At 35.9% G+C, this 12587-nt stretch overlaps 1 protein-coding gene across 1 annotated transcript in view; it reads left to right on the top strand.

Moving 5' to 3' along the window:
- The window catches only part of LOC150076326 (gamma-tubulin complex component 2-like), a 210126-nt gene that overhangs the window by 85965 nt on the left and 111574 nt on the right, over positions 1-12587 (top strand). Inside the window, 1 exon segment of the mRNA XM_090388143.1 lies at positions 9433-9583. Within this exon segment, the coding sequence (XP_090244269.1) occupies positions 9433-9583 (151 nt within the window).

Raw genomic sequence — 12587 nt, 5'->3', positions numbered from 1 at the left:
GGACTCGGGGGAGGTACCCATAGACTGGAGATGTGCAAATGCGACCCCAATTCACAAAGGAGGATCAAAGGCTGACGCAAGTAATTTTAGACTTGCGAGTTCAACTTCTGTTCTAGGAAAATTAATGGAGGCACAAGTTAAAGAAGCACTGCAGGATCATCTAGACAAGACTTCAATTATAGCTCAGACACAGCATGGTTTTGTTAAGGGAAAGTCTTGCCTGACCAATTTGATTGGATACTATGATGCAGTCACAAAAGAACTGGATGCAGGGAATAACTGTTGCACATGGAAGACTGTTGCACAAATTGGAGCAGTGTGGCACTGGAGCCAAATTTCTGCTATGGATAAAGGGATAGTTGAGGGGGAGAAGACAGAGTGGTAATCAATGGACACTGCTCATCTGGACTAATGTTATTAGTGGAGTCCCTCAGGGTTCAGTGTTGGGTCCATTGTTGTTTTCTGTATTTATAAATGATATTGATGATGCTATATCAAGCTTAATGTCCAGGTTTGCCGACTATACGAAGGTTGGCAGGGTTGTTAAGGACACTACTGACACTATGCTACTGCAAGAGGATCTGGAAAGGTTGAGCAGATGGGCTTCGAGGTGGCAAATGAAGTTTAACTTTGACAAATGTAAAGTACTACATATGGGAAACAGTAACCCCAGAGCAACGTATCAACTGTGTGGTACTACACTGACAGTGGTAGAGAGTGAAAAGGACCTGGGGGGTAATTGTGCAGGCAGATATGAAGTTTTCTGAGCAGTGCAGACAGGCTGCAAGAGTCGCTCATGGTATCTTATCAATGATATACAGGAATAGAATTTTTCCAGCAGGGATAAGGAGGTGATTATTCCCTTGTATAAGGCAATGGTCAGGCCACATCCTGAGTACTGTATTCAGGTCTGGAGGCCTCATTTCAAGAAGGATGTAGAGCTGCTGGAACGAGTACAGAGAAGGGCAACAAGATTAGTGAATGGAACAAAGGGTTGCTCTTACGAAGAAAGGCTTAAGTTTTGCAAATTACTGTGTCTGGAGACTAGGCACCGGCGAGGTTATCTAATAGGGGTCTATAAAGCCTTGAATGGTTTGAGCATGTTCTATGCCGATGCGATTCTTCCTCTTTGCTCAGAATAATCACCTGAGAGGGCATAAATTCAAATTGAGGAAAGACAGGTGTAGGATAGATGTGCGGAAATTTGCCTTTAGCGAGCGGGTAGTTGGTTGGTGGAACAGACTTCCATCCTTTGTTGTGGAAGTTGATAGCCTAAATAAATTTAAGGCTCAGCTGGACAGGTATTTCGAACAAATGGAGGAGTGAAATGAGAGTGCATTTTTTTTTTTTTTTTTGGCTGATGCTGCATGAGCTTGCTTTCTTGCATCATATGCCTCTACTAATGCTAAGTATACATGTACTTTTCCAAATAGAGAACATGAAATGATGTTAGGAACACTATTTGTGACTCAGTGCCACAGTTTCCCCTACCGATAAATCAATTAAAATATTAAAATTGGAAAGTAAACTATTTTTAACACTAAATCAGTTAAATCCTTAACTGTTGCAGATATCCATATCCCACATGCACTGTAAAACAACAATTTGAACTTTTATTTTAAACAACAAGAGAGAACTAAAAGCATGGCAATTTTAGTGATTTTCACAAAGTCATTCAAATGATTTTCACAAAGTCATTCAAATGACTTTGTGAAAACTTTGAGTAACTACAATTATCGCACATACAAAGATGCTGTTCAGAAACTGCATGATGCATACACAGAAATGGCATGTCACATGAAACTATTTCTTGCATTTGCATTTAGCCTTTTTTCCTGAAAACATTGGAATAGTAGTGAAGCAAACAGGGTGACTGATTCCATCAAGGCATTAAATCAATGGAAAATTGCTACCAAGGCTTCTAGAATATATGTACTGTATATTGGCAGACTATTGCTAGATTCTGGACAGTAATTTCTAGACAATGTGTACAAAAGATATACTATATTGTATCGGTGTAAATACACCATAGTTAATCCATAAACTTGAACTACGTATGTAGCCTAGAGGGCATCGTTTTAATTGTATCTCATATTGTGGTTGCCTTCACAACGAGATAGCTGCTATTGCATTACTTCAAATAAATAACGCTTCTCTACTGGGTTAACTATGGTGTATTTACACCGATACTATATAGTTAATTATCAAAACCCATAAGGATTATGCCTTGTGCATTTCGTTTTCAAAAAAACAAAAGATATACAAATGAACTTTCACAGTACCCCAAATGAACTTTAACAGTACAAATTAAATTGACCTTACATCCCTGAAGCAATAATTTAAGATCCAGAAGAGAGGAAGGGTTAATCCTAGCTAAGTTCAGAATGTGGCATCGAAATATTTCCACTCTTATCTGCTTAGTTATTCATTTCTTAATAGAATGCCCATGCATACAAGAGAACATCAATTCACTTTCCCAACTCTATTGATAAAAACAGTTATCACTTATGCTGCAAAATCTAATAGGCAACATGGATGACATCTGATGTCTTTTATTTTCTGCCTCTAATTAATGACCACCAGAATGTTTTAAAGCATAACTGGGCTAACACAATAAACTGAGAAACAGTTACACTGGTCAGCAAAAAAATCCTTTTTTTTTTTTTTTTTTTTTTTTTCATCAAAGATGTAAATACAATTTTCCAAACCAGTTTGGCATTTTAATTTCTTAGTTTTTTTTCTCTAGAATATGTATTTTCAATATATCAATGCAAGGTAAGATGATTTCATTACAAAACACACAACTGATTACAATTACATTTATTACTTTTACAGCTTAAAATGAATACACTTTATATACATAGTTAAAATAATACAGTAGATGTATTTTAAAAAGATATGTACAATTTAAAAATATTGTGCATGTGATTTGCTTTTGTACACATTGTCTAGAAAAATACTGTCCAGAATCTAGCAATAGTCTGCCAGTATACAGTACATATATTCTAGAAGCCTTGTTAGCAATTTTCCATTGATTTAATGCCTTGATGGAATCAGTCACCCTGCTTGGTTCACTACTATTCCAATGTTTTCGGGGAGAAAGGCTAAATGCAAATGCAAGAAATAGTTTCATGTGACATGCCATTTCTGTGTATGCATCATGCAGTTTCTGAACTGCATCTTTGTATGTGCGATAATTGTAGTTACTCATAAGGTTTTTACAAAGTCATTTGAAAGCCCTTGCCATACTTTTAGTTCTAATACATTGAGGCATTTATTTTTTCCAAAGCTTCCTCCCCGATGAAGCTCTCTGATTTTTGGCCCTCCAAAGACTCCCTCTTTCACTTTTACAGCACTGAGCTCTGGAAATTTCTCAGCTTAAGTAGTAAAATCCTCTCAAATTCAGTTTCCCATTGCTTTTCACAAACTCTTCATTAGTTCCACTAATGGAATACACTACACTGTGCTTTCCTGACTAATTATCTGCTTTTTTGAGGCAGCCTTGTCTGATGTAATGTTCTATGGTAGAATACCTGTCCCAGAGGCATAGGAAATATTTGTGAACTTCCTTGCCATTAACATACCAATGACTTTGAGATTGCTGCAGATATTCCATTTATGAGTATTTTATTGTATTTCTTTGAATAGCATCTTCATGTTATAGTCATCATCATCATCATCAGCCATTTTCAATCCACTGCAGGATGAAGACCTCTCCAGCAACTTTCCATTTCGTTCTGTTTTGTGCAATGGCCATCCATTTACTACTCACAAACTCATGAATTTCATCTGTCCATCTCCATCATTGTCTTCCAGGTTTTCTTCTAGCTCCTCTTGGGTACCATTCTGTTATTTTCTTAGTCCATCTGTCATCATGTCTTCGAGCTGTGTGTCCTGCCCAAGACCATTTTAGTTCTTTAGTTTTGATAAGAATGTCCTCTACTTGAGTTTGCTGCCTAATCCACGTGTTTCTCTTCTTATCTAACAGTCTGATTCCCAATATAATTCGTACCATTCTTCGCTGTGTAGTTCACAGCTTCTTTTCCATTCTTTTGGTGAGTGCCCAATTTTCACTTCTGTGAGTCATGGTGGGTAGTATACATTGTTCATTATTTTACGTTTCAGACAAATTGGGATATTGCTCCTCAGTATGTGACTATATTTCTGAATGAAAGCCATCCAAAATTTATTCTTCTTTTGACTTCCAGCCATTTATCATTATTACAGCTAATGACTTGTCCCAGATAAGTATATGACTCCACCTTTTCAATTACTGCTCCTTCAATCATTATATCCCTTTCTGTGGCATACTTGTTCATCATTACTTTTGTTTTAACCATATTCATCTTTAGTGCAAAATCCTTACTAACTCTGCATAACAGATTAAGATTTTCCTCTAATTCTTTGTAATCGCTTATGACCACAATGTCATCTGTAAATGGTTTAGGTTCTGTCCATTCACATTGACTCCTTTCTGTGACCAGTCTAATCTAATCCTAGTGTCTCCTTGTCGAACTACTTTCTCGATTTTAAATTTGCTACTGTCCTTGTCTAGTCTAATAAAGGAGGTAGCGTTCTCATATATTTTCTTCAAAATCATAATATATGAGGTATCTATGCTTTGTCTTTCCAGTGCCCAAAACATTGCCTTATGCTGTATGGAGTCAATTGCCTTTTCATAATCCACAAATGCCAGGCATAATGGTGTTTTATATTCATTTGCTTTCTCCATTAGCTGTGATATTACATGAAGGTGATCCATAGTTGAGAATCCTATCCTAAAGCCAGCTTGCTCTTTCATTCGATTCTCATCAAGTATTCTTTCTAATCTGTTAGTAATGACCCTTGTGAACAACTTTAGATGTGGGATAACAAGCTAATTGGTCTATAATTTTCAATTTCTGATTTATCTCCTTTCTTGTGCAGCAAAACTATATTTGCATTATTTCACTCCTTAGGCGTCACGCCTTTTCTAATGAATTTTGTGAAGTCTTGCCAGTTTCTGTGTCATGTCTCTTTCTTCCAATTTTAACAATCCTACAGTAACTTCATCTTCCCCCAGGGCTTTCTGATTCTTCATTTTTATTCAATGCTTGTTCTACCTCATCAGGAAGGGTATCGGGTATGTCATATGTGTTACTAATTTGTGCACCATCTTTCCCACTGCTAGCATCATTTCCTTGCTCCTTGTATAATTCTCTATAGTAGCCTTCTGCTATTTGAATTATGCCTTCTCTGCTATTTATAAGTACATCACCGCTATTCTTCAGTTTCAGTTTCATTTGTCTTTCTGTATTACTGCTCACGGCTGATTTAAGTCCTTTGTTTTCCCTTAATGCTTGTTCTACTTTTCTTGTGTTAAATCTTCTTATGTCTTCTCTGAGTCTCTTCTCTTATTATGTCATTTGTCGTCTTCAGTTCATCATGACAAGTGTTTCTTGACTAATTTTTTCTTCTTTGGATTTCTTTTTACCTATTGGTTTCTTGGGCTTTATCACTGTCAGAAAGTTCTAATATTCTTTGTTGATATCTTGGTCCTGAACCATCTGCAGAAGCTCAAACTTGTTCTTAAATTCTACTGCTTTTTCTCCTCTTCTGTTATCTCAATGACCTTCGTATTATTTACTCAAGTCAGTTTTTTCCTTTCTTTTCTTACATCTATATCAAGTGTGCATCTTACCATTCTGTGATTCCAACATTTACCTTGTTCAAGATGGTAACATCATTCACGATATATCTTCTGTTAGTGAGGATGAAGTCGATTTCATTCGTTGTTATCCATTTGGGCTCTTCCATGTCCACTCTCTGTTCACCCTTTTCTTGAAAAAAGTGTTCATTACTGACAATCATTGAGATTCTGCAAATTCCACAAGTCTCATTTCTTTCACCAATTCCAAAATTTCCTATAGTTCCCTTTCTGCACTGTTTTGTCTCTTTCCAACCTTAGCATTGAAGTTCCCCATAATGATAGTGTAGTGGGTTTTCTGCTCATCTAGAAGACTCAATTTCGGTGTACATTTCTTCAACCTCTTCATCATCATAGCTCGATGTTGGTGTATAAATCATTATAACCTTTAGCTTGTACCTCTTAGAGATCCTGAGTAGTAGTCTTGACACCCTTTGTGATATACTTTTGAAATCCAAAATGTTGTTTTTTATATCTTTATGGACCAGAAAGCCAAATCCACCTTCGCTCCTTTCACTGTTTCCATTGGTGTGCAGCAGATTTCCACTTGATAAACTTATAACTGATTTATTTCTTCTTCTTGTTTCAGCCAAACCGATGATATTCCAATTCACATTTTCTAATTCCATTTCCAGCTCCAATATCCTGTCTTCACCGATGAGTGATCTTACGTTGTAACAGGCCAAGTTCAGTTTATGTGCATGGTAGCCTGGTCGTACCTAGAAATTCTTGGCACCCTCTGCTTCCAGTCTGATCCTCTCGCTGCCGTAAGAGGGGGAGTGAAAGCCACTGGAGACTGAGGAAAATTAAGCACTACCAACTGATGAAATTTGTGCTACCTTAGTATTTATAAGAACATCATTTTTCATTGGGAACTTGTGTACAATGTAGTGCATGCAGCAATAAAGTATTTCCCCACTAAGCAAAAAGAACAGAATCTTCTCCTCTTGTTTTAGATGCTCCACAACCTTGGCAATAGAAATGCCTAAGATTAAGTCAGAACCATCTTTCTGCTTTAGTCTGCTGTTTGTTTGTTTGTTTTAGTTAGTTGTTGGCACATCAGCTTCTGTGGCCATAATGCACCTCCCAAGGTTTTTGCAGTACTCTGATCCAAGCCCGAGGTGGGATTCGAACCTGCGACCTTTGGCTTGCCAGGCAGGCACTTTACCCACCCGGCTAGCTCGGTCAGCTTTAGTCTGCTATGGTAATGAATTTCCAAAATGGAAGTGGAAGATCTGAAAACTGTTAGTAAAATAAATTTACAATATAACATTCTTCAAGATATCTAGGAGTAAAGACCTCAGTAGTTGGATGTAGATATATTGTTTTTTATAGTTCAGTGATGACATATTGTTATAATATTTTATAGTTCAGATCAAAAATGTTGTGCTTATTCTTTTCTGCGAGTCCAGTTACATTCACATTTCAAAAGTAACAATTACCATTGTGGTCTTTTGACTGTTTATGTTACCTTGGCTGTTTCTTTTTTCTCATGTGTGCCGTACCCATATCGTGGTTATGGCAAAACATCATAAGTGGTATAGATGTGGTGCCCATGTCTTATTCTGATCACCTAGAAGACAGCCAAAGTATAACTGGTAAATTTTGACGAATAACGGTTGCAATTTAGTTAGTATAACGGTTGCAATTTAAGGAAAGAGCCAAATGCATAGCTGAATTTGTTGGGTTGAATATTCTTTTGAGGCAAGATAATGAATGTTTCAGTAATTCACCAGATATTACCTGAAACAATTTATAATGAAATGATTAAATTATGAATTAACAAGGATATAGATATATTCAAACAAGTACATATTGTTTATATTTTATATTTAAATAATAATTATATTCATCTAGGTTGGCTGAATATTTGATTGGTTTAATTGGTCTCATGTTCTCGTAATCTTATCACAAAAGCTAATCTGCTAGAGGAAAACTGAAAACAGATTTGGAATCAACATTCCATCTATCTAGTCCAAACGTTTTTTTTTTTTTTTTTTTTTACAGTGAATAAAAAATATTTGTTGACCTGTTATTAAAGCTGATGAAATAGCAAACATAAAAAAGATAAATACCAAAAAGAAAAGTTACTCTATGAACTACTTTTTGCCAATTTTCCATAAATATATAAATAACAGCAACTGGCGCCTCCGTAGCCAGGTGGGCAGGAGCAGTAGTGCATAGCACACGCTTCTTGATTAGACCGGGGTTCGAGCCCGTACCCACCAAATACGGAGGATGCGGCAGGTCACTGAATGACCACCGCATATTCCCAGCCCAGATAAAGGGTGAGGGTTAGTGTCAGAAAGGGCATCCGGCCATAAAATTGCATGCCAAAACAATAAAAACGCTGACCCTATATAATAATGGGAAAAGGCGAGGATAAAAAAAAAAATATATATATATATAAATAACAGCAACTAACATCTCTTAGCATTTTACATTTTATAGCTGTTGGTTATTTGCAAAATTTTAAAAATGGCACAAAGATCAGCTTCTTGAAAAATATTGTGCGTTATAACTGCTAGACAATGTGGAAAGAGAACTGCAGGGAGTTTGGTATAACTAGGACCTTGTCTGATTTCTGCATGCATACTGGCTATATGTATCTTTTTTTTTTTTTTTTTTTATTTTGACAAAAGATGTAGTGGAGGATATAATTTTTATCGTGGCAATATTGATAGCAGTTGAGAAATGTACAGGGATATGGATACTTTATAATTAAAGTATCGCTGTTCAGAGCTGTCTGTAATGTTCTCTGATGATCAGGCTGAAGTTGAATTTAGTGTATTTATATATATATTCTTACAAGGAACGAAAAAAGGTGCTGATGGACTTTTGCTACACAGCCTGGTCACTGCCATGCCATTGCTAAATATGATGTGTTCCATGTAAGTCACACTACTTTCATGGGCTGACAAACATTGGGGGTTGATGGCATTTGTGTGGCGAGGGTACACAATCATAACACAGTACACCATGTCCTTTAGGTACTCCCACAGCCATAAATGATACAAAAAAGGTGAATGAGGTGACTACAGCATTGCCCAAAACTGACTGACCATTATATCATTGGTGAAATGCATTAGTAACAGATCTTCTTCAACTGACCTCTATCCTGCATAAGTATCTTAGATTCCAGACATTCCTGCTGTTAAAGTACAGAAATGACATTTTCCCTTCCAGCACATTCTGATATCTCTGACCTGCAACAGAGCAAGTGACAGTCCCTTCAGCCTGAATGTCTTCAAAGGTGAATGGTCCAATGGAGCAGTGAAGAAAAAAGCTTTTTTACAGTTGCCATTTTTTTTTTTTTTTTTTTTTTTCCCCCACATAAACTCCATATGCTTAAATTTTTGAAAAATAATCTTAGTAGGCATTTGGAATGTTTTCTGTAAAGCTTTCTTTCTAACTTGTTTCAATAAACGTGATCATTTTTTGCCTTTAAAAATTTACATGAAATGCAGTGTTATTTAATCTTTTATTAAAATTACTTAGTAGGCAAACTAAACTTTTCACAGGAGTGTCATTTGTAACACTTCCAATAGGGAAAAAAAATCTTTTCTTAATTGTTCCATTGTTACTGATTGCAAACTAGATAAAAAATTTTAAAAAATGCTTATAGTTTATTAGCAAAAAATTAAAAAATGAGATTCATAAATATTAAATTTAAAATTTTATTTATTCATTGTAGATTAATGTATTTCATATATTAATGTTATTTTAATATTTATTACCAATCATAGGTGAAGATATTAAGTGTCCTAGTGCAGAAACTATAGTATATACAGTTCATGAGCGACAGTATGTGGAAAAAATTGAAACAGCATATCACTTTGCTAGCAAAAAACTCCTTGACCTTTTATTGGAAGGATCGGATCTGATGGGAAGACTAAGGTTAGCTGATATCTATTTATATTTCTTAAAATTTTATTTTAAAACATAACTGTCTTCTTAAAATACAGGAACTCCCCGACTTACTCAAATTCGACTTTTATGTAAGTTTTTGCTGGCCGGTGCAAACTGAAAAAAATATGGGAATGTATTTTGCATCTATAGGGATAAATGGAGGTATTGTGAAAATATCGTAATGTGAATCCAATAACATATTGTTTTTTTTTTTTTTTTTTTTTTAGTAATTCATTCCAAGTCCTTGGAAGTTGAAAATTTCGCTATATTACTAAGCTATTTATCTCTCTTAAAGATCATTTCTATAATAGAAATTGCGCTACATTTTCATCGTTATCATATGTTCCCGTTATAAGAATCAATTTTGAATGTCTTTGTGATATTTTTCTAAAGCATGTCTGGAAGTCACTACAAAAAAACAGTAAAAACAATTTGCACTTTCCAGTTTCTTGGGCTTTTCTGTTAGCACAATCTATTATAAATGGGTAGTAAACTCAATCTTGTTGCATTCGCGATAATCCCGATAACTGCAATTGTGTGGGTTTTTACGTTATTATGGTGAACTGTTCTCTTCATTACCCCCTTCTCTTCATTCTTATTTACATATTACAATGAAGAAGGGAAAGGGACCAACGGAAAGTTAAAGTGCTGGCAGTGCCAGAAAATGAAACAAAATTGATTTTGAAATGAAGATGAAAATGATTAAGTACGAAGCAGAACAAAGTTTGTCATCTATTGCAAGAGGATTAGGTCTTGCTGCTTCAATACTATTTTAAAGGACAGTGTGCATATAAAAGAACATGTCAAAGGATCAACGCACTTAAGATCAACAGTGTTCAGAAGCAAGTGCCCCTGAGTCCAATGGCCATTCAAGCAAAAGCAAGAAGTATTTATGAAGATATTAAGGATAAGTACGGCAAACCCCAAGCCAAGTTCATGGCAAGCAATGGGTGGTTTAATAGGTTCAAGCATCACACTGGTTTCCAAAACATTAAAATGTGCAGTGAAGTCACCAGTGCCGATTCTGCAGCTGCAAAGAAATTTTGTGATGTGTTGGAAAAAATTATTGATGAATTTAACACGGCAAATTTTTAACATTGATGAGACTGCTCTGTATTGGAAAAAAAATTCCGGATTGAACATAGATTGCCAAAGAGGAAAAGACAATGTCAGGTTTCAAGGCTTCATAAGCTTCACACTCTTGCTTGAGGCTAATGCAGCAGGAGATTACAGATTAATATCACTGCTTGTGTACCATTCTGGAAATCCTTGTGTGCATTTAAGGGCATCAATAAAGCCACCCTACCCGTGCATTTCCAATCAAACCAGATGTTCTTATAAATGCTGAGGTGGCACAAATTTTATCAGTTAGTGATGCACTTTTTTTTTTCTTTTTTTTTTTTCTTTTTTTTTTTTTTTTGGGAAAGTTTCAGGTACTTCTTAAGGTCATTAAAGATAAAGCAATAGATATTTTTTATGCATTAAGAATCTGGAAGTAAAAGACTGGGTGGCAGTGATCATAAAGTGCTGATGTGGGATTTAGTTGAAGACAACTACTTTCATGGGTAAAGGGAAGGGCTTTCTGGATCAGTCTGCACTTTCTGCATCACAGAACACACAGAACACTTTCTGGATCACACTTATGAAAGTCACACTTTCATAAGTGTGACTACAGTGGTCTCAGACAGTTTTTAAGTTCTATACAGTGAGGCTTTTTGATGATGTCAACAACAGCCAATTCTAAATGGGAAGCATTTGGGAAAGTGTCGTAAAAGCTACTAGACTTTTCATACCAAATAAAAAATACTATTCCAGGATTAGACCTAAATGGATGTCATATGAACTGATGAGACTTACAGCAGAGAAGAAAAGGGCATGGGATGTATATAAATTATCAGATTATACAGATGCCAATAGTAGATATAAACTGGTTTTAATCAAGTCACAGAGAAGGATGAGAAGTCTAGCAAAGAATGCCAAGAAAAGCAGCAAAGACTTTTTTACTTATATTAACAGTAGAAGGAAGGGGTTGAATCACATTGGTCCACTTGATGTCAATGGTTTTACTGTTGATGATCCTGCTCAGGTTGCTAACAATCTAATCAGATATTTGCATGTACATTTGTGTGTGAGGAGTTTTATAGGGAGCGGAATGTCAGAAGTTCATAAAAATCTAACAGGGAGATAAATAATTTTGTGACAACTGAAAGGAAATTGGAAGAGAAATTGTTGAAATTTAACATAAAAAGATTGCCTGCGGTGAATGGGATCTATCTAATTATATTAAGACAGGCAGCAAAGGAGGTAAGCAAACCCTTTGCCATAATTGTGAGAGCATCTTTGGATTTAAGGGTGGGTCCCTATTGACTGGAGATGTGCGAATGTATCCATATTTTACAACGGGGGTGAAAGGGGAACATGAATAATTACAGATCTGTTAGCTTAACTTCTGTTCCAGTGAAAATAATTGAGTCTCTAGTTAAAGAAGTAATGCAAGACCATCTAGACAGGCCTCTATTACCCAGCCAATGAGCCCTAAGGTGGTCTTTGACAAAATCCAGAGAATGAAGGGAAAATACACATCACACTTTTCATTGATCCTCAGTTATATTGATGTGCTACTGCAGATTCAACTGCAATAGTCAATTCTCTTAGGAAAAAAATTCTGCTTCAACACCTATCATCAGTGGACTACCTGCATCTTCCTATGTAACAGAATCTTTCTTGAGAAATAGTTTCGACTCCTGGTACAAGTTTCGACAGATAGTTTCAACTCCTTGCACTAGGAGTCGAAACTATCGAAATCGTCCTTGCCTTTCCTTAGCCAGGAAATTCTGTCATTCTATTGCTCTGACTAGCTGTCTGCAAAATCCTGGAGAAAATGGTCAATGGCCCACTTATGTGAAAATGAATATATAAGAAAATTATTTCCTTTTCAGCATCCAGTGGGGCTTCCAAACAAACAGTTCCATTTTGAACCATTTAATTATAT

This window comes from Mastigoproctus giganteus, chromosome 13 (assembly GCF_048544385.1).
Source record: "Mastigoproctus giganteus isolate SK-2022 chromosome 13, ASM4854438v1, whole genome shotgun sequence".
Taxonomy (NCBI): Eukaryota; Metazoa; Arthropoda; class Arachnida; order Uropygi; family Thelyphonidae; genus Mastigoproctus; species Mastigoproctus giganteus.
This window is presented reverse-complemented; position numbering and strand designations above follow the sequence as displayed.